Source organism: Lichenostomus cassidix, chromosome 6 (genome assembly GCF_008360975.1).
Source record: "Lichenostomus cassidix isolate B80296 chromosome 6, HeHo_3.0, whole genome shotgun sequence".
Taxonomy (NCBI): domain Eukaryota; kingdom Metazoa; phylum Chordata; class Aves; order Passeriformes; family Meliphagidae; genus Lichenostomus; species Lichenostomus cassidix.
The window spans coordinates 28,215,645-28,237,769 of NC_139487.1; the positions used below are offsets into that span (position 1 = coordinate 28,215,645).

General features: G+C 43.6%; 1 protein-coding gene across 4 annotated transcripts in view; it reads left to right on the plus strand.

Annotated features, from left to right (window-relative positions):
• Window positions 1-22,125, plus strand: part of PHYHIPL (phytanoyl-CoA 2-hydroxylase interacting protein like) — a 132,329-nt gene that overhangs the window by 81,183 nt on the left and 29,021 nt on the right. The window contains exon 1 of one of the 4 annotated variants that reach the window (XM_085064218.1): window positions 12,405-12,706. The exons of 2 other annotated variants lie outside the window; for them this stretch is intronic. In XM_085064218.1, the coding sequence (XP_084920344.1) occupies window positions 12,508-12,706 (199 nt within the window). In that variant the 5' untranslated portion in view covers window positions 12,405-12,507. Of the gene's footprint in view, window positions 1-12,404; window positions 12,707-19,572; window positions 19,942-22,125 lie in introns of those variants that run through there. One more of the 4 variants, XM_085064219.1, reaches the window with a different exon arrangement.

The window sequence follows — 22,125 nt, forward strand, 5'->3', positions numbered from 1 at the left end:
TAAATTTTTGTTTTAGAAAATAGTCTTCTAAGGGAATGGGGGAGTTATTCAGAATTAGTAGTTGTGCAGAGCTGACAGTCAGAAGAGTAGCAGTGGTGGAGGGAGATGGGGAAAGAAGGCCTTTGATGAAGGTGGAGAAAGAAGGGCAGGCACACTGCTCACAGAGAGAAATGCCATGGCAAAATGAAAACAGAACAAGACTAGAAGACAGAACCCTAACACCAGATTTTTTTCCCCCCATTAAAAGTATGTAGTGAATCACTGTGTAAGGGTTGTAGAAAACCCACAGTAGGAAACCTCATGGCAAGAAACAGCTGAGGAAAACTACCCCAAAAAGGTCTAGTGCCATTTTTATCTACAATATCATTTTTGCTGTTTAATAGTTACAAGTTCATGTGTAGCAGAAACAATTTCCTCAGTCCTGAAACAATAATTTTAATGTCCTTCCTATTTCTAAGAGCAACAGAAAAAGTTGGAAAAAATTCAATTGCTTTTATGGATGCCCAAATATATTACACAGAATCCAAGTCACATAGTAACAAAAATTGTCACATGCACTGGACAACAGCAGGCCTGTGTGCTTTTCCTTAAGGCTTGAATCAGCTGAGAAAAAGTGCCATGTTGAGCATTACACTGTTTTTCTCTGGATAATGCAATGTGTGAATTATTTCATTATTATTTCACTGCTTCCCTATACACTACATTTCAAGAAAGCAATTTTATGTGTATAGTATTTAAGCACACGTGAAAGCCTGCTGAGATCTGTTGGGATTACACTTAAAATCCTGCCACAGATGCAGAGAATACTCAGCTTCTTCCTCCAAAAGGCTAGTCACATTTTCACATATGATGAGATATTTATTGAGTGCAACGTTAACAGCTACCATATTGCTGTACTCCCACACTGACACAAATGTTGGCAAAAGCTACTGTGCCAGCTGCCCACTTTACACACTCTAGTGGCACCTTTTCTCCTCCTTAAATCCATAAATTGCAATTATCATCCAATTAATGCTCAAACAGTATTTTTTTCTTCCCTGCCTCACATATTTCTCAGAAAATAAAAGATGAAGATGGATACACAGGAGTCTGTAAAACCAGAACAAACCCAGCAGTTAAGACTTGTTTGATGCCAGAAAATACCCTGGAGTCCTCTGTGGGAATATTATTACAGAGAACCAAGGATTAGTGTAGAGATTGAGGAGATTAAACCTTAATTAAAATGAACGCTTTTATACAGAACGTACAGCAGACAGCAATTCTGTTAGTTGTAGTGGAGCAGGTCTTCCTGCAGCTGCCCAGGTCACACATCCCATCCTGTCCAAAGGAGTGGATTCCTGCAGGAGGACACATTGTTTAGGTCAGTATAGAGACAGGCAGCTACAGAAGGCTCCCCAAGGCTTGGTGCTTCTCTGCAACAAGATAAAGTGATTTCCAAAACCAGCATTTGTACCTAAACTGTACACAAGGTTTTTGCCCTTCTGTTCCTGGACTGTGCTGCTCCAGCCCATGACAGGGTGTTCACTAAAAAGTCAAAGCATGGCAGCTGCATTTCCCTCCTGAGTGCACAGAACTGGAGGTGAGGATCATTTCTGATAAATTTTCATCTTCAAAACTATTTATTTCAGATCTAGCATAGTGTCTGCCTGCTTGCCTCCAAAATATGCTGCAAGGGTATATGCAAGATGTAAATTTGTATCCCTTTTTACTTCTAAGGATGTTGACACAATTTTCTAATTGAGTTATATTTCTCATATTTAAAAACCAAATAAATCAACCTAATTTGGTGCATACCATTTCTATGATTGCATAATAATTTTTCTCTGTTCCTAAGGGATTTTATGTTCTGTAGACTTGTGATGAACCAGAAGCATGTAAAGATCATACTGTAGTTTACTGATCATCAAAATGTGAGGAAAAATATTCAGCTTTTTTTGTACATCCTCTCAGAACTTAATGGTCATTTCAAATACTTTGAAATAGAAACAAAGAATACAAAAAATACATCTAAATCATGTGCCAACGTCTGTCCAAAATGCCACCATTACCATTCTTGTCTGGAATTCGGGTATAGAGACAAGAGGGGCTCTTCTGCAGTGTGACTCTTGGAATGCTTTCAGAACTCATGATGTTATCCAATATTTTATTACCCTCAGTAGGACATTTACTGGAGAGATGGAACCTGAGCAGGCCACAATTAATCCTTTCAGCAGTTCTCATTGGGTACTCATGGCTGTGTGGAACTATTTACTCTTAAGTGGAGCCCTGGAGTGTCTTTGTGTTGTGATGGTGTTTGCCAGAATTCCCTTCTGACATAGTCTGTGCTTTGGTGTAATGCTATTTTCAGGACATATTTGATAGCTTAGAAGCAAAGTCTAGAAATTAACATCAACATGTATATCTCCTAAAGCAGAAAGACTTCTGCTGCTCAGACTCTGTCATAACTTTATTCCTTGAATTTATTCTGGGTTTGTTGCACTAAAAGCATTCCTCCAGATCATTGCCAAATTATTTGTTTATAGTTTTAGGGCGTATTATTTTAAAATTACTTGAGATAGTGTCATAACAGATAATAACAATAATAACAACAACAACTGTTGAAATACAGTGCTGTAAAATTCCAGATCTATTTTTAGAATGTGTTCCTGTGAAAATCCTTCTTTGCTTATCCACTGAGGGTATTTGAGCTGAATCTCTCTGTTTCATCTCCTGTGTTGGAGTCAGTGAACTTCCTTTGTGCTGTCACTCTGGGAAGAAAGAACATAATCTCTGTCTTAGGTAGCTTCATAAGAGATTTCATCCTTACAATTTTCCTTACTCTCTATTACTTGGAAAAAAGTTAGGTGTTATATATGAATAAACAATAATTATATGGTGTATGCTATGTTATTAGGTGAATTAATTAAAAAGGCCACTTGGCAAAAGAGGGTTGAGAGGAGGAGAAGGAGAACTGTGACTTCAGTGCAGAAGAAAAAGCAAAAATTTTGCAGAACCAGAGAAAAAATATCTCTTCAGAATTCTAGTCAGCTGTGTTAGTGACTTTTAAAACAATTGTGTATGCTGGGGTGTGTACATAGGAGCACTGAGAGAGCTCAGCTATCTGGTGACCAGCACTGCTCTGCAGCCACAGCCTCCAACACAAACAGCTCAGCTCAGGCTGAGCATCCCTCCTGGAGGCAATCTATCACATACGGAGCACAGCAGTTAGAAATAAGGTCTGCCCTTCATATACATTCAGTGGTTCTTGCAACTAAGCTGTATTTGTGTCCAAAAGAAATATTTGGATGACTGAATGTCTCCCTGCCAGGACTGGAGAAAAAAAGAGTGCACATTGTCAGCACAGGTCAAGAAATAAGTGAAACTCAGAGTTGTGTGCCTGGATGCATTTCGTCTTCCGAATCAAAGCGTTGCCACCCTTGAGAGACGTTGGCGCCTTAGGCCTGAGTACCTAATGTCACATTGAATGAAGAGATCCAGACAGCCAACTTACTGCTTAGGACTGAAAACAACACAGCAAGTGGAAGGGGGAGGAGCACTGAAAGGACCTTGCGAAAATTGGTAATAGGAAAGATAGATTTCGGCAAAAAGTTAGCTTCTTGAAATTTCTGTGGTTTTGTATTTCTGTGTGATGAGAACAAAATAGTTTTTAAAACGTTGAGGTTTTTGGCTTGTTTGATTTTGGCTTTGGTTTTGTTTTTGCTATCATTGTCTGCCTCACAAAGAACACTTCTTTTAGAAATTCCCGTCAAGTATGTTCCTGTACGCTGGGGATTACCAGATCTCCAGAGCAGTCTCGAGGAGTCTGTCTAAAGTATGATGAACTCAGCTGCAGATATAGCACCAGTGAGACACACAGACAGATTCACTGGGTGGGCACAGCACAGCAAAGCAGGAGACTTGCAGCACTCGTGTGCAGCAGCAGCACAGAGCAACAGGGACAGAGCTCAGTGGGGCTCATGTCATCAGCCACTGTGGTCACAGGTCTGCTCTCATTTACTCAGTGATAACCACAGGAAACTCCTTTTCTTAATTGACGGAATCTAGAGATTATCAATGTGTCATTACTGGGTTTCCACCATGAAACAAGAACGTGCAATAGATCTTCCCCTACTCTTGGGTCTTTCTCCCTTACTCTCTCTCTTTGGACATTCTCTCTACCAGGGCCATTCTGTAGGGCTTAAGAGAAGACTGCTGCATCTATGGTGTTTGGATTTGTGATGTTCCAAGTTTTTTTCATTGTAAAGCCAATGTTAGGAGCTTTAACAACTTTTTTCCTTGAGTTCAGCCTTGATTACTGCCAAGGAAATGTTTATCAAGCAAGATTTTGCATTTTAAGGAAAAAACCCAAACAGAAAAAATAAATTGACAGGTTTCTGATAAAATATGCATGTTTAGGCTGTATTTTCCATTTGAGAGGCTGATCAGATCCAGCAGGAAAAACATTTTAATATTAATTTATTTCAGAATTACAGCTTTTAGAATAGGACAAAAAACTCTCTGGATAAGGCCTTTTGTTTATAACTAGTGCAGCAACAGGGCAGAGGTGAAATTTCATTAGTTGCCTCTGTATTTTAGGAATCCAGTCTTTACCAATGCATTATTCCAAATCTTTCACTGAATAATCTGCATAATGATTGCAGTGTCTGTGAGTCTCATCACCAGCATATTTGTTCATTAGAATGTATGTGAAGGACAAACACAGCTAAAATGATTTCATTAAAAAGTTTGAGCAAATGCTGGTGGAGGGCTTTTCCCATATTTTCTCAGCTCTCTTAACAACTGATACAACTTTCATCTAAAGGCAACAAAAAAACTTCCATCACTTACTGAGTTTTGTAAATCTGTGAGCCCTCTATATCTCTTGCTCAAAGCAAAGAGGACAGACCTTCTCCTGATCTTGACCTTTTTTCTGCAGGCATGAAATTTCTCACATTACTGCAAACAGCTTCCACCCGTGAATATTGTTAACCTCGTTGGTATTTTCAGGTCTTGCATGTTTTGGCTTTTTGCCATTGTATCTGAGCACAGTATTCTCAAAGCTTGCAGTATTACACATGATACAGCAAAGAAAGATAAAGAAAGGAACAGAGCAGACAGAAATCAATAGGAATGAAAAGGACAAAAGAGCCTCTCAGCATTTTCCACCCATTCTGCTACTTTTACTTCTTTTCCATTCTCTTTATCTTGTCTAGTTTTTTTGCCTTCTACTCTCTGCCTTCAAGACTTTAAACATTTTAAGTCAGTCCCTCTGTCTTTACTACAAGCATAAGTTATGAGGAATGAGCAAAAGGAGTTACCAGCAATACACTTAGAGCAGGAGCTGCTGCTGAAGTACCTGTGGCGACCGAATGGAATATCATGGCTCAGAATCATAAATTAGCGTGCAAAATGTCTCAAAATGTGAATGTCACCATGAGGTAGCTGGTTAGGAAGAATAACCTGTTTTTCTCCAACCTATTGGGAACAGCCCATTTGCAATCTCTAAGCTCCAGTTTTTGAAGCTTTTTGTTCAGTTTTGTTTTGGTTGTACTGAGCATTAAAATTTACTTGCTTAGTTACCTCCCATTTTATTTACTGAACATCTGATTAGCTAAATACCACATAGTGTGTTATCACACAAGATTCTATGGTGAGATGCAGGTCTTATTTAAGCTCCTTGTGTATATAAGAGGGGGAATTTTATTTCTGTTGGCTTTTTATTAGTTTGGAATAGTTAGAAAAGATTTTCAAGATGTTGAGCTCCGGATCCACTTCTGTTTTGATGTTCAGATTCTGAACTTCACGTGTTTTCTTTCTCAGTCCTTACGTAAGAACATTACACAAGAGAAGTCTGTAATCTCCAAAATCATTTACCATATTAAACAGCAGCTACCACCAGTGGATCTTTATCAGCTGCCTGGAGCAGAAAGGAGACACGTGGCTGTACATTTGGAAACTGGTCATTTACAGTACTCATCAATGTGTGCTGCCAGTCGTGGGTAGATGTCATCAGCAGTCATTACGCAGCTCTGAAAATAGAACCAAACTTGACCTGGACAGTCCTCAAACAATTGATAAACTGCCTCTGAACAATGGAAACATGTGGAGTCCATTCTCTCTACCAGCCTCCTGCTGTTCAGTGATCCTGCAGCCCCAGTGCTATGGCAGCATGGGGAAGGGGCTCTGTCAGGATGTACATGTTAAGAACAAGTCTCCTGACCCCTCAGAGTTATGGTTTCTCTATATGTCCCTGATCAGGGACAGGAGAGGAGCATCACTACCTGGCTGGTCTCTGGAAATGGCAAGTTTTATTTGCCCATTGTGGTTTTTCCTTTTTTTTTCTTCTCCCTCAGAACCGCTGGTAAGCAAAGACAGGAGGAGAAAACACTTTGGGAAAGAGAAGGGCAAAGTGGTTTTGAGAGAGGGGACAGTCCTGTACAGGGCCAGGAGCTGGACCAGATGATCCTTGTGAGTCCCTTCCAGCTCAGCATATTCTGTGATTCTGTGAGAGCACCTCTGCCCTGTGTTTGCTTCTTTGTCCCAGGCACTGGGCTGTGCCCTAGGGAGGGAAGGAACAGCATCAGGATGCAGAGGGGCTCCTGTGCTTCCGCCTTGCCCACTTTGCCAAACTGTGAACTCTGCATGGAGAGCTGGCATCGTGGCCCTGACAGCACTCCCTCAATTGCTGTGTTGTGTGCAAGGGGACAACCTGCCATGGTCTCACATTCACACACTTTCCTAAATCTGGCTTCCTCTGCTTAGGTCCCACGACATGATAAAAAGTACGGGGGGAGTTCCTTCCCCCTCCCTTCCCTGCCCTTACCCAAGGCTTGAGAGGAACACTGCCTTCTCCCTTCCTTTGAGAAGTGCTGGCGAGCACAGGCTGTTACAGTGCGCGCACACAGTCCTTGGCAGCAGAAGTGGTCAGCTGCTCCCATGCTCCTGTTAGCTTGCTGGCGTGTGGCAGAGGGCATGAGAGAGAGGAAAGCAGTGCTAGACTTCTGAAATGAGCTACAGCAAGTGCTCTGTGCCTGCAGCTCCAGCCAGCCTGCCAGGGCTTGTCTGCTCGTTAGTTAGCAGGTAGAACATTACAAGTGACTTGCACTTAGTTGCTCCCCTGTGCCTGCCCCTCTGATCTCCAGCAGGCCTGGAAGACAGGATTTAAGGCAGTAAGAAATGTGTTTCTTAGACTTTTTGGAACTGCATTGCCAGTGTTTGTGTGGTAATGTTATCTTTGAAACACAAGAGTGCTTCGTAAAGGCTACCAATACCGCTAAATGTAATGACAGCAAAAATATAGATTCTAAGATGTCTCTGCCAGTATGAGAATCTGATTGCCAGAAACAGCCACCAGCCCTCCCCCAGTGAAAGTGATGGGGACACCTCTTTGCTCGTTGCTTCTCCTTTACAACCTCTGGAAGGGTGTGTGCACAGGGACTTCAATGTTTGTCTGTGTCCCAAAACAAGGGGACACCATAGCAGTAATCTTTTGGTGACAGAAATGACTAAATCGAAGCTTGTTATGAGTTATATAGTAGAACATACTGTTACGCTTTATCTGTGCAGGCAGTGATCTCTTTATTTAGCAGCAGTTGCAACAACAGAAATTTTTCTGACTACGGGTTTTGTTTTTATGCTTTTCCTAGCGTTCTTCCTTTTGGTTGTTCTTGAAGTTGTGACATGAGATCAGGAAAGCTTAAGAGCTTAAGTGACTTCTTAGAGTACCATCATTTCGAGATGAATAAGCATGCATGAAGACAGCCTGTGGGAAGTGAATTGATGTAGTATTTGAATGCCCTGACTTTATAATTCATACAAAACTCTCCCTGCAGGAGTGTGCCCAGTGCTGAAAACTTTGCCTTAGGGTTCAGCTGGATCAAGCAGAAATAAGACTCCATCACTAGTTGAGGGGGAGGAAGAGGGGAAGACAACTTTAAAGCAGTGAAAGGAGATACCCATGCTCATTGTTGTAGCAAAGCTTTTGCTCCCACAGTCTGTGGAAGCACCACATAATAGGCTGGAGAACTGACCCTGCTCTCATTGCCTGCCTTGCAGCTGCATGTGGGATTGCAACCTCAGTTTGGCAACAGCTGGCTCAAGCAAAGGCAGCTGGCTGCTCTGCTCAGCTGTGTTTTGAGATGAGCTGTTTTCTGTTGAGGTCAGTGGGAGTTTGACAGTTTGAGGAGTTCAGACCACTATCCTTTGAGAGGGTGGAGAAATCCAAAATGAGAAAAGAGGGAAAAGACTATGTGTTCTCTCTAAAGCTGGTTGCATGGTCTATTTCAGTCTGGATATATTTGTTGATAAAGTGTTTTTGCCAGCAGGATACAAGAAGGAGGTTTTACACCGGGATGAATTCATAGTTTGCATACTATTTCCATTTAGACAGTGCTGTCAGGCAGTCACTTTAATGAGTGCTCAAACCCCCAAAGTGACTGTAGTCTAACCCCACTGCTTGCTCCTATTTCTTTATTGACACTCCTGTTAACTCTTGGAATTTGCCTTCTGCAGCCAAACAACTGCACTTTGGGAATGAGCATCTCTGTCCAAACTGACTGCAAGTTCATAATGCTTGCTGACAGCAACTGTTCCCAAAAGGGCTGCATGGCACCATTTCAACTGCAGAAGCACTGCACCAAACCAGAACCAAAACACAGAGAGCTTGGTTCTCCCCACCTTAGCCATCATGATCACTGCACATATTTTAATCATTTTTTACAGGTGTTAATTTTCAAGGCAGTTTTGAACTCCCTGGTGAGAGGAGTGGGGGAACCAACCTCTGCTTTGACAGCTGGGCTTCCCAATTTTTGTCTTATTTGTCACTAAGCATCCCTTATACCTCCTAAGCGCGGAAAGAAGCCCTGAAGACATTCTGGATTACTTTTCTGTGTTTTATCCCTGAATTATTTGCTGTCACATTTCTGTCAGACATCACTGCTCCTGCTGGAGTGGGAAGGTTTGTTTGCAATTCAGGTAGAGGCCAGTCATGTACATTTTTGATGTTGTGATAGCTGGGTAATTAACTCCTGAGGGCATAAGACTAAATAGTGGTCAGTCTATAGATAGCCTTTGGATCTGATAGCTGCTAATCTCATTAACCCTTGAATTTAGCTTGATTTATACCTCATTTGTTTCACCTAGTTTATAGTGATCTATCACTCAGCTTCAAGAAAGAATGATAAAAAAGCAGTAATGGAGCATTTTTGCTCAGGCCTGAAACTGTCTGCAGAGAAATGGACGATTTGGCACTCATTTCTATCGCACTATTAGACAAATGAGAATAGTCCTTGGTCAGTGATAAAATATTTCAGTTTTCCATCTCTCCTTCGGCTGACTCTGTGTCATATCTTCCTTTTCTGAATAGCTTCGCTTGATAAATTTTATGAATGCAAACACATATGTAGTAATAAATTTGTAGAGGTTTTAATATATGTGAACATTTGGCTCTGCTCCAAAAAGACATACAGGGTTCCGTACTGCCTTAATACCAGGTCTGATTCGTTCCTGGCAGGAGCAGTTTAGTGGCACACAGAAGTTAAAGGGGGGAGGTTGTCCTTCATTTTTGTGAACTGTAGGTATATCACTGTAGGTGTGTGCATAATTAAGCTAGTGCAACCTCTAAATTAATTTGACAGAGCTACAGAATTAAAATATGTTTTAAAATGTAATGACTGTTTTAAAAATGCAAGGAATTAAAATGTAGTAGTGTAGCTACTGCCCTCACAAAATAGTAGGGCTAATCTAGATTGGCATTTAAAGTACAAAACTGGATACCTCCACCTCATACCCATACTTGTGTAGATGTGCTTGATCTGGTATTGGAAAACTTTACTGTCACTTATGTGTATAACTTCATACTTCCACTGCATGACAGGCAGATAAAATCCACACAGACAACATTCTTGTCAGCTGGCAGCAACTGTAAGTAGCTTGCTAAGGACAAGAGACCAGAAAATCTATGTGGTGGTTGACCCAGGCTGGGTATCAAAACTGCTCTGTCATTGCTCTTAGCTGGGCAGGGGAGAGAAAATGTAATGAAAGGCTTGTGGGTCAAAATCAGGGCAGGGAGAGATCACTCAGCAATTACTGTCATGGGCAAAATGCACTCAACTTGGGGAAATTAGCTTAATATATTACCAATCAAATCAGAGCAGGATAATGGGAAATAAAAACTAAATCTTAAAACACCTTCCCCCCACCTCTCCCTTCTGCCCTGGCTTTACTTCACTCCTGATTTTCTCTATCTCCTCCCTAGCCAGTGGCATGGGGTGATGGGGAATTTGGGTTCTGGTCAGTTCATCACACGTTTTCTCTGCTGCTCCTTCCTTCTCAGGGGAGGACTGCTCACACTCTTCCCCTGCTCCAGCAGGGAGTCCCTCCCACAATGACAGTCCCCCTTGAACTTGACCAGTGTGGGTCCTTCCCACAGGCTGCAGGAGAATCTCAGCTCCAGTGCCTGGAGCACCTCCTCCCCCTCCTTTTCCACTGACCTTGCTGTCTGCAGGGTTGTTTCTCTCACATATTCTCATTCCTCTCTTCCAATCGCTCTTGCACAGGGTTTTTCCCCCTCTTCTTAACCCAGTTATCCCAGAGGTGCTACATCCAGTGTGGATGGGCTTGGTCTTGGCCAGAGGGAGTCTGCCTTGGAGCTCCCTGGCATTGGCTCCATCAGATGTGGGGGAAACTTCCAGCAGCTTTTCACAGAGCCACCCCTGTAGCTACCAAAACCTTGCCACACAAAGCCAATAAAATTTAATTTCACTGATTGAAATCAACTGCTTCAACACAGAAAGCAATTTTAAAATTTTTTGCTACTCTACCTCACTTTCCCTCCTCATCTCAGAAATAACCATGTGGATGTCATGTGACCAACCCCAAAAAATACTGTCAATGGCTAAATTGAATTTATTTGGAGATACATTAATCAGAAGCTGGCTTTCAGAAAGATGGAAGTAGGTGAGGTTAGACTGAAAATGGATAAAAGTAATAACAGAGAGAATCAAGAAGAAGAAAAATACTGGTATTAAAAAGAAAAATTAGATAAAAAACACCAGTAAATTTGGTTTTAAAAGCTCTTGTAAGATATGAGGTTAGCAGTTAATATGGAAGAGAGGAAATCAGAGAAAAAGAATTTACAAATAATGGGCATTTGCTGTGAGTTCAGCAGGTCCCAGATCAGCAGTGATCAGACAAGTCTGAACACAGACCCATGTTCCATCACACAGGAGCCACTGTTAGACCTCTGTCATTAGGCAACAGCTGTGCCTGGATAAATGAACACTTGTTCTGCTTTGCAGCCAGCCCTGTCCCTGTCAGCATGTGTAGATTAAGCCCCCTGAACTCTGGACAAGGAGCTGAGGAGCTGGTATCAGCCCAGGAGAGAGGGTTTTGCCATGTTTGCTTGCTGCTCTCATTTCTCCCTCCAGAACACATCGCAGGTTATCAAAGATGGCTGTTGCAAACACACACAGGAATAATTTAGGGGGCATTCACAAAGACTAAATTTAGCCACAAAGTGCTTTTCTTCCACAGCTTCCTGTAGAATCAAGAGGAAGCATTTCCTCTGGGGCAACTCTGAGCACCTACAATGAACTCCCTTTGAGACACAGACGAGGATTTTTCCACTCTCCACTGACTGTGGAAAGATCTTAAGGCACATCGACTCCTAAGGCTAAAGATGGCCTTTGCAATTACCCTCCTGTGCAGCCTGGTTTAAGAAGCAGGAGCAGTGAATCAGTCACTAACAGATTTTGAGTCAGTTCTAGGATTTCCAAGGCTCACAGAATGCCACAACTCCTCCACTGACTTTAAACACTCCAGGGCACTGCGTATGTACAGCAACTGGAAATCTGTAAGAATTGCTACACTACCAATAAATAACATAGTGCAGGGCTGACATACATTCAGAACACAAGTAACAGTGGTAGGACATAATTCAGAGCAAAACACAGTTTAATTAAAATGCTTGTGGATCTTGTTAAAGAAGCAGTGCTAGAGATGAATGCTTGTTTTATTGTCTATTTGTATAGATAATCTTTAATCTGCCCTTATATGGATGCTGAGTGGACATGCATGCCTACCAGAGCAAACCCATGGAAAACACAGCTCTTCATTGCTGTTTCTAATGTGAAGTTGTTTCTTGTGAAATTTCATGCAATTTTAATTGCAGATCACATATTGCATTGGGTCTGTGTGGCGAGGTTCTGGTAGCAGGGAGGCAACAGGGCTGGCTAAAGGGGTGCAGCTGATGGAAACTTCCTCCATGTCCCACAGAGCCAAAGTCACCAGACTCCAAGACAGACGCACCACTGGCCAAGGCCAAGCCAATCAGAAATTGTAGTAATGCCTCTGTGATAACATGTTTAAGAAGAAAAAAAAGTTATTGTGCAGAAGTAATTACAGCCAGTGAAGGGAGGACTGAGAGTATGTGAGAGAAACACTCTGCAGACACCAAGGTCAGTGAAGAAGGAGGGGCAGGAGGTGCTCCAGGCACCGGAGCAGATTCCCCTGCAGCCCGTGGTGCAGACCATGGCGAGGCCGGTTGTACCCCAGAAGCCCATGAAGATCTACAGGGGAGCAGAGACCCTCCTGCAGCCCATGAAGGAGACCCACCCCAGAGCAGCAGAATGCCCTAAAGAACACTGTGAATCCATGGCAAGCCCATGCTTGAGCAGGTTCCTGGGAGGGACTTGCAGACCCGTGGAGAGAGGAGCCCACGCTGGAGCAGGTTTGTTGGCAGGGTTTGTGACCCCATGGGGACCCAGGCTGGAGCAGGCTGTTCCTGAAGGACTGCATTCCATAGGAAGGGACCCACACTGGAGCAATTCTTGGAAAACTGTAGCCTGTGGGAAGGACTCATACTGGAGAAGTGTGGGGGATTGTCTCCTGTGAGAGGGATCTGTGCTGGAGCAGGGGAAGGACTCTTCTCCCTGAGCAGCAGCACAATGTGTGATGAACTGCCCATAACCCCCATTCCCAATCTCCCTGTGCCACTGCTTGGGGAGGGGGTAGAGCCTGAAAAGGAGAGTGGGGTGGGGGAAGGTGTTTTCAAGATTTGTTTTACTTCTCATTATCTTACTCTGATTTTGGTTGGTAATAAATTCAATTAATTTCTCTAAGGCAATTCATTTTGCCCATAACATTCATTGCTGAGTGATCTCTCCCTGCCCTTACATCGACCCATGAGCTTTTTGGTACATTTTCTCTCCCCTGTCCAGCTGAGGAGGGGAAAGAGCAGCTTTGGTGGGCACCTGGCATCCAGCCTGGGTCAACACAAAGCATATATATAAATAATCATTGACCTGAAAGACAGTATAAGAGCTTGTAGTAAGTGACTGTGAGTCAAATGAGAGAAATTTAAGATTAGTCTCATTACTCGTCAGTCTCTGAGCCAAGGAGAGGGAATGTCTTGGTGTTCCTACTCAATTGATTTAACACCATCTTCCTGGTGCTTCTTCAGCAGTTAATTGACTGTCTTCACAGTAGCAGTGGGGGATGAGACAATGGTGTCTTTCCTGTGTTGCCACATCACTCAGTCATAGCAGATTGTGATGGTACAAAGGCAGTGACAACCTAGATCCCATCTTCTGTGCTTATACAAAATACTTAGAGCTCTATAGTTATAAGAAAATGAGATCAGTAGATGACATTGGGGAACTAATCACTTAAACTTTCTTCATTAACTTTTTTAATGAACTGTAATTTCTTCTTGGCTATCTGAAGAGTTGTGGTTATCCAACAAAAGGGTGTAGTATCATGGGGAAAATCTCATTCACGGGATCAGTTGAGAGGGTTTCAGAAAAGGCTTTGTGGAAAGGGGAAGGGCAGAAGGGAGAATGTGAGAAGATACTGTAATGGAAAGCCAGCAGAAATGTGTCTTGTTCCAATGAAAATGGGAAACACTGAAGAGAGAATGGGTCACTGTGGGCTACTTAAACAAGTAAACCCAAAATATGAACTGCACTAGAAACAGAAAACTGGAGGGCCACCAAAACTGGGTTTTATATTTTAAGTTTAGTACACAGGAGAGAAACAGGGACAGCATGAGGATACACTGAAACATCTGCCAAGAGGTTAAAAATAATATGAAAAGACTGTGTTATAAGTCCTGAAGGCAAAATAACAAAAAAATGACTTGACCAAGAAAATATTAATTGTAATTAATTTGTAATAAGTAGATAAATTTTGAGACCAGTTCTTATTCCCCCTAAAACTAATTGGACTTTTGCCATGAAGTTTATTGGGAAGGAGATTAAACATTAAATAATGGCTTGGTTAAGAAATCATTGATGTAATTATGAAGTGCTGGGAAAAAGTAACTAAGAAATACATAATGAAATATCATCACTAGAACAACTGCATCTGAGGTATCCCTTCAGATATTTAAAGAACTGATGGATCAGCTAGTTGCTAAAAAACTCCACAGAGAATTGAGGAAGTATCAGGAGACTAATAAAGTGTCAGCATGCCAGAAGTCTTTAAAAACTGAATTAAGAGTAACTATGGAAACTATTGTCTTATGGGCATGGCTCCAAATTGAAACAAATACTATAAATAGTGGAGCTGAAGGGGTAAATGTATTTATATGGAGGTGAATAGTGTAATGAAACCCTGATATGGCACAGGTGTACTGCAGTAAACCAAGCCAGGCCAATTGGAATGTTTATCCTTCCACATCTTTTCTGATGAAGCCAGAAGATTAGCAGAGGGCAGAATAAAATCGAGACTTAAAAAGGGCATTTGATGCTGTGCCACATAATATCTTAAGGAAATTACTGAAACAAGTCAGCTGGGGCTAAAATTCACTCAAAGGTATCAAAGGCTGGCCACTGAACTGTAGACAGAAAGTAAATCTGAATAGCAGACAGCATTGTCAAGGATAAGCAGACAGCAGTATCCTTTAAAGGTCAAGATATGGTCCAATATCTGGAGGATGAGGCACTAATTAAATGTGAAAGTGGTTACAAAAGTAGGAAGACTGATTAACAGCACCGAGGAGAGAGGTTCAGATTGTTCTCTAAGGTTACTCTAGATGTCATAAAGGGAGGCTCAACTTAAAATGAAATTAATAAATGATAATGCTAAGCATTAACAGTACTTTGTGCCCATTAGGAAACAAATTTTATGAAACTACAATTTTTTTTTTGCATATGAAAGAATTTGTCTTTTTTAGATGCATATTCAGACTGTATAAAGCTAATCAGAAAACTGAAATTCAAAAACAGCACCATCGATAACATTAACCAAATGATAATTGGTTTGATATATTTCTTTACCTGAGAGGAACATTCCCTGTTAATTGTGCTGCTTAAATTAGGTTGAGATTTGCACACCCAACCGATGCCATCAGAGGGCTCCACACTCTGAAGTGTTGCTTACGAACGCGGGTGGTGTGGTGGTGGGGGGTGGTAAGGAGCCAAGGCTTGGATAGCAGGGCATTTCCGTGACTGTCCTGGGTCAGACCATGGACTTATCCAGGCCAGCACTGTCTCTTCAGCAGTGGCTGAAAGTGGATGTTTACAGAAGATGAAGGGCATGGCAAGCACATATAAGCGTTCAGTAACTCTTTCCTGAGGTGAGTCACTTGTGGTTTTAGTAACTAAAGGATTCCTTTTCCATGAACTTTTCCAGCCTTCCCTTGAATGAAAAAAAATTTCTATCACTGCCACTGTCCTTTAGTCTTAAAACTACTGTCCATTGCAGGAAGTACCACCTCCCTTTGTTTGCTCCGAAGCTGTTGTTATGAACTGCAATTGACACTCTAATTCCTGTATTGGGAGGCTTGGCAGAGTCAGACTTTGGCTACCCTGTTTGTGCTACTTGTGCTTTAGTGAATCTCTCTCTCATATGCCCTTGGTTGCTTTTTCCACAGACTGATTGTTTTTTTATCTGAGAAGTAGACTAGCTTTTCCCTACACTGAAGCCCTTTTTCTAGATTCATGGGTAGGTTCCCTGGTATCAGAAGTCACCAGATTGCCTCAGAATTGCATCTTTCATGTTTTAAAGTATGCTTTATGGCTTTGCAAGAGAAGCCTGAATGCATGAACTGAATGCAATTGCTGAAGCTTTCTGAACATGGAAGGAGAGACATTTTGAGATGTATGAGCTACTGCATGCACCTCACTGGAGAGTTCCCAGAAATTGTGGGGCTTCCCAGCATGTCAAAAAACACCAAAGCAGAAAACAGCAAGCAGAGACATTTCCTCTCTGGCTTTTGTTTCCTGAAAACCATGTCTGTAGCCTTTTTGCCTTCTGCTTGCACAGTCCACTGAGCAATATCACGGGTTGGTTTTTATTCCCAAGTGGGAAGGCACAGCTGGAACTCTGAGTCTTGCTGAGGTCTGAGAAAGGGGGTTTCTTTTATAACTTGCAGATAAAAACCTGCTACAATGAAATACAAAAGACTTTTCAAATAGTGAGAATGGGGCTACCCAGCTCTGTGCTGTGCTCTGCTCCTGAGGCACAGCAGTTTCCTCAATATGGTGTGAAACACAGGTGAGACTGAGCTTTGTAATCCAGAGGGGGGAAGTTTGTGGGGGGAAAGGAATACACAGCCCTTTTTCTCGTGCTTTCTGGCTTGAATGAGGTTGTGCCTTTTAGGAAAGAAGCCCCACACCTCTCCAGCTGGTTGGCAGCCTCTCTGCCTTTCTGCTGTAGAGTGGTAGCCCTGCAGCAAGATCTTGCTGACCTACCTGAGGGACTGTGAATGCCAGGCTGAGGCAGGAGAGCTGAGGTTGTTGAACCTCGCCAGGCAAGGGCTGTGTGCCACAGCTCACGTTTCCTGCTACGTGCATCACGCTGGAAAATGCTGCTTCTCTTTCCTTGTGTGGGGTTACTGTAATAACAGACACATTGTTGTTGAACTACAGAAGTTGGTGAGATTCTATTTATCTAAATGTTGAAAGTCTGAAAGGTTGCTGTTGTGGCAAATTCTTTGCAAGCTTTTGCAGTTCTAAACACATGACCCTCTGCTGTCTCTAACGTTGTGCTGCCATTGGCAGACTTTCCATTACATAATGTTGACCCATATTTGTGATATGTGACATTTTTTGCTAAATACTGTCAGGGATAATCTGTCACAGAATAAACTTTCTGATTATATGCTGAGACTCTGTCATCCTTTAGCACAAACATAACTTGTGCCTCAGACAATGCTATTCCTTGTTAAGACAAGCAGAGTATAGTTCTCTCAGGTAGGAAAAACACCATGAGAGCATTGTGTGCTCTGAGACTGAAATAGCTAGGACTAAATTCATTGTCAAGTGATTGCATGGAATCACTGGAAGTAATTTGAACTTTAAAAAATGTTTATCTCTAGCCCAGGTGATGAAGTAGTGATAGGCTGGAGGAAGTATGGAGTCTGAAGTGTGACTCTGCAAAATACTGTATCAGGCAGGTCCAGCTTTAGAAAAGCAGAGCTATAGGAAATGTTTCTCTGTTCTACCCTTACACTGAATTCTGCCAGTATTTGGAGAGTTAATCAGTCTTTTCTTTAAAAAAATAATTTTAATGGTGTGGGGAAAGAAATAGAGATAGCTTAGCCAGGGGTTATTGCTACAAGGTAGCTGAGAAATGAGAGACCTTTGAGGAATGGGAACACCCCCAAAGCTCTCTGCTTTCAAAGTGCTATGCAAAATCTATCTGTTCTTAAAAACCTGATTTCAGTTGCATTGAATAAGAAGTAGAGGAGAGAAAAGAGTATAAAATAGAAGCCAGGAGAATAAAATGGGAATTCTCTCAGTGTTCAAGAACAGCGTCTGTTTCAAATGGACTTTATATAATGTTATAGCAAAGAAGTAACAAGATTGTGTGAGCTGCTGAAGTGTCTGCCACATTGTGGAAGGGAATGAATGTGGAACATAAGGCCGAGAGACTAAATACACCATCTTCAGAGAAAGAAATTTTCCAGCCTTACGTAGGAGATGACTGTGTGCTAAGAACAGTTGCAATATCAAGGAGAAAGGTTTTGCTTCGGTGCAGGGAATTAATGCTTGTCAGAGACAAAATTAAAACCTGGTGAATGCAGTCTCACCCACTTTCATTTCTTCCTTCTCTGATTCTATATTTGTCCTCATTCTGTCTGTGCATTCATTCATATATTCCTCTCCCTTCCCACCTCCCCATTGACTCACACTCTCCCTTCCTGTTATTACTTCCTTTTCGTTTTCTCTTCCTTTAGGTTCCCTTCCCACTCATTCCATTTCTCCTCTGCCTGACCCCTCTGCACACATTTTCCATCCTGATGAAAAACATCAGAGAAACAAAGTGCAGGGAAAAAAATAAAAGATGAATGAGAAAGTGTGTGTGTGTAGAGCACATGGTGCTGGAGGGGTGCTCAGCATTGCACTTTCTCCCTAGGATTTTTGAAAATTTTTGAAGGTGTCAGAGGAGTCCAGGATCCTTAAACCTATTCCTTCCTTCCAGGCTGCAGCACTTGGCAGTGGCTTTGTGAAAAGTAACACCAGAGCTCATTTCCTGAGATTAGTGTCCCAGAAACCATAATAAAGAATGGAAGGATCCCAAAGTGCAGTGGTAGTGGAATGACAGGCATCTTGCTGTGCATGGAGCTTGCTACTAGGCCAGGTCAGTGAGGACTGAGAGGACACTGGGTGGCCTTGGGATTGCAGAAAGAGAAATAGGAGCTTTAGGGACTCTCTGGACTTTCTGTCATGTGATGTTGACCAAGGAACACCACAGCCTTAGTCTTGTTGGGAGCCTGTGTGCAATGAACTGCTGTTTCTCCAAGCAACCAGTGCTGGTGTCTCATGATCAATGGCTAAATGGTGTCAGTTTTGGTTTGGTGAGACAACAAACTGGTGCCAGGAATGCTTGTTGTAATGTGTGGTAGGAAATGCACTCAAACCAGTTGTCTGGAGACCTGTGGTCCCATTCCACCATGGCTAGCATGATCTCAGAGTCAGTCTGTGACCTGGAGAAAGCACTGAACTCATGCAGCCACTGAGGCCCAGAGGCTGCTCCTTTGTCCATCCTGCGGTGGGAGGGAGCTGAGCTGTCGCACCTGATGATGGTGCAGTGCTACACAAGTTTAATTTATCATGCTATTACTCTTTAAATTTTCTCCTTTTCTGGCCTTGTTCTTCCTGAAGCTTGATAGAAATGGCAGCGCTACCATGTGGATTATTTCTCCTTCCCACAAAAAGGGCAGGTGGGAAGTGTGCAGGGCATATATCCAGAAATGGCTCATTCCCATACCCTCTATTGCAATCAATAACCTTCTGCTGGCGTTTCTAGGTTTATCAATCTAAAACCAGCTAATATTTCTTTCCGCAAATTCTTGCATAATCGAAGGATCAGAGTGGATGGCGTATCCCTTGCAGTTGGATGTGATTGCACCCAGCGGTCATGGTGGGCTGTGCGCTCAGGGAAGGGGCAGTCGCTAGCAGTGGCTTGGGGGTGGTTTTGCATTGGGCGACTCTCTCGGGTTACGGAGTAACCTCGAAACGAACCACGCCGTGGTCGCGGGCAGCTGCGCTCGAGGCAGGCGGGCTGGAAGCCGGGCCGGCCGTTTGCAGGGCCTGACCCGGAGGGCTCGGACTCGCCGGGAGCTTCCCGCGGAGGCGCGGCCGCCGTTACATAAGGAGCGGAGGGGGAAGGGACGGCTCCGAGGCGGCGGCCCCTTTAAACGCGGATCCTGGGGCGCGCCGGGCACCCGCCTCGCTGCTGCCCCCTCCCCGGCTCGCTGCGGTGACAAATCCGTTCCCCGCCCGCCTCCTCCGTCGAGCGCTCCCAGCCGAGGCGGGCGGCGCCGGGAAGCGCTGCCGCGCGGCTCTGCACCGGAGCCGGCCAGCCCCAGCCCCAGCCCGGCCAAGCCACAGCAGGCAGCGGCGAGGGGCGCGATGGAGGCTCCGCGCCTGGCGCACACCATGAGCAGCCCCACGAGCCCCTGCGAGGAGGTGATCAAGAACCTGAGCCTGGAGGCGATTCAGCTCTGCGATAGGGACGGTAAGCCCGGGCTCGGCGCGGCTAATCCCTGCAGACGTAAAATGCTGCTGCCCTCATGGATGCTAATGCAAATTAATCCGCGCGGCGTATGGTCCTTTGTTATGCCCCACGAATTTGTAGGTGCAAGTGTTCCCCACCCTTCCCGCCGCCGCCACCCTCCTGCCATTGAGAACAAAAGAAGAAGAGAAGATTGCACCTTGCTGGAGGGAAGGGAGGGAAAACCGCCGCTCCCTAAGCCGTGCCTGGCGTTGCAGTGCGATTACCCCGGGCAAGCCTGCTGCACAACCCTGCCTCTGCCAGGAATGGACGCCGGGGCTTGTTCTGGGAGAGGCAGCAAAGGGAGCCAGAGCCCGCGCTGCGGAGAGTCCGGAGCTAGGGATGGGGTAGTGGCCCCGCTGGGGTTTTCCTGCCCGCGGTTTCCAAAGTATTTTAGGAAATTTGTATTATAGGGCAATTCCCGTGCTTCGAATCCACGGGCGGACGTTCCGGCTGGCGTGGGCAAGCGGCCGGACTTGTTGCCGGTCGCTCGTGAGAGCCATGAGGCTGCGAGGGGAGCGAGCGTGGGGCTGGCAAGATGGGGCGCGGGGGGGACCGAGAGGGAGGCTGTTCAGCACCGCGGACAGCACCGCGGGTGCGCCGAGCCCTGCGCCGAGCCGCGCGTTCCCCGCCGCGCTCCCGCCGCGCCGCGCCGCGCCTGCCGCCCGCACCGCCGCGGGAGACCGCAGTGCCCCGGGGACAGCCGCACTCCGTCCGCCCGGCTGTCCGCCCGCCGTGCTCCGGCAGGCTGATGAAGTTTGGTTTCGGAGTTCCAGGTGCGGATGTTAAAGGTTGTTCGTGTTGAAGCACGCTGGTAAATGTCAGGTGGTGATGAGGGACAGCCAAAACAAGTGTACGTGCTCGAAGCGACACTGGAGGCTGACTAGGGGAGAGGAGAGACATGTCGTTTGTACACAACTGTAGCTGACAAAACTAAGCAGTCACTAGCTGTCAAACAGTGAACAAATATTTTCTCGTAGACTGGCATTTAATTTGTGCTCATATACCAGATGATTCCTATCTTGTCATTTCACATCGAATTATTAAAAATAACTTCTCGGTTTTGGATGCAAAATGTGCTTTGGGTGTGGAATTTTTGTTACCTAGTAAATGTACCAAGGAATGGAGATACTGTATCAGTGACTGATATCGTTGAATTAATGAAACTATTGCCTTGTAGTGAGTGTATTTTTTGAGCAAAACTGTTAAAGGTGGTGGCTGCAGAAGGAGTCAGACCAGTTTTCTCTGTTATTTTTTACAAATTGTGATTAAATACTTCACTTTTTTTTTTTAACCTAGGCTGTCTCTATCATTTAAAAAGCTGAATTTTTGTAAGCTCTTTCTTTTTCTTGTAATATTAAAGAAAATGACAAGGCATTGAAAAGTCTCAGTTATTATTTTTATTGCTTCATTAGAAATTATTTTATTTTTTTCTTTTAATGTTTGAATTAAGATATTTATTCTTCCATCCATTCATGCCTTACTCACTGCCACAGGAAACTGAGCTGTGTTTATAGTAGTGGAGGTTAGATTGATTTTTTCTTAAAACACTTTTTCACATATATTCCTTTTTATTAACAGCAGATATAAATAAAAATAGATAAATTATGCAATCTTCCAAATCTGTGTGCTGTAAGTAATTGTAGTGAAGTACTCCATGTTAATCATGACACAACTCTGTTTGGTACAATATGTAGTGAAGGACTGCTTGATTCTTGTGGAATACTGTCATACAGCCAAGCAAATGGGAAAATGTAGTATTTTTCATTCAGTTCCTTTCTGATTAGGCTTCACTGGAAAACAATAACTTTCCTGTAGATGTGGCTTTACAAACTAACCTTCATCTATCAAGCTGCCATCATCCAGGGCCATTGCTTCATCAATATAAGGCTGAATTTGGGGATGGGAGAGAGACAACTCAGTGCCTCAGTTGGCACAGGGCTGCACTTGAGCATACTCTGGTATTTCCTACAGGTGGCACTTATGCATCAAAAAGCTTGTTTTAATGGGAACACAAAGCAAGGAGGCAAAGGTTAAGGCATTCATCTTTTAGATGAGCATACACATGGATATGCAATACATTTAGATCCCAGAGTATGTTTATATTATAAATACTTGCAATTTATTTTAGGGTGTCTTTGTTGGAAA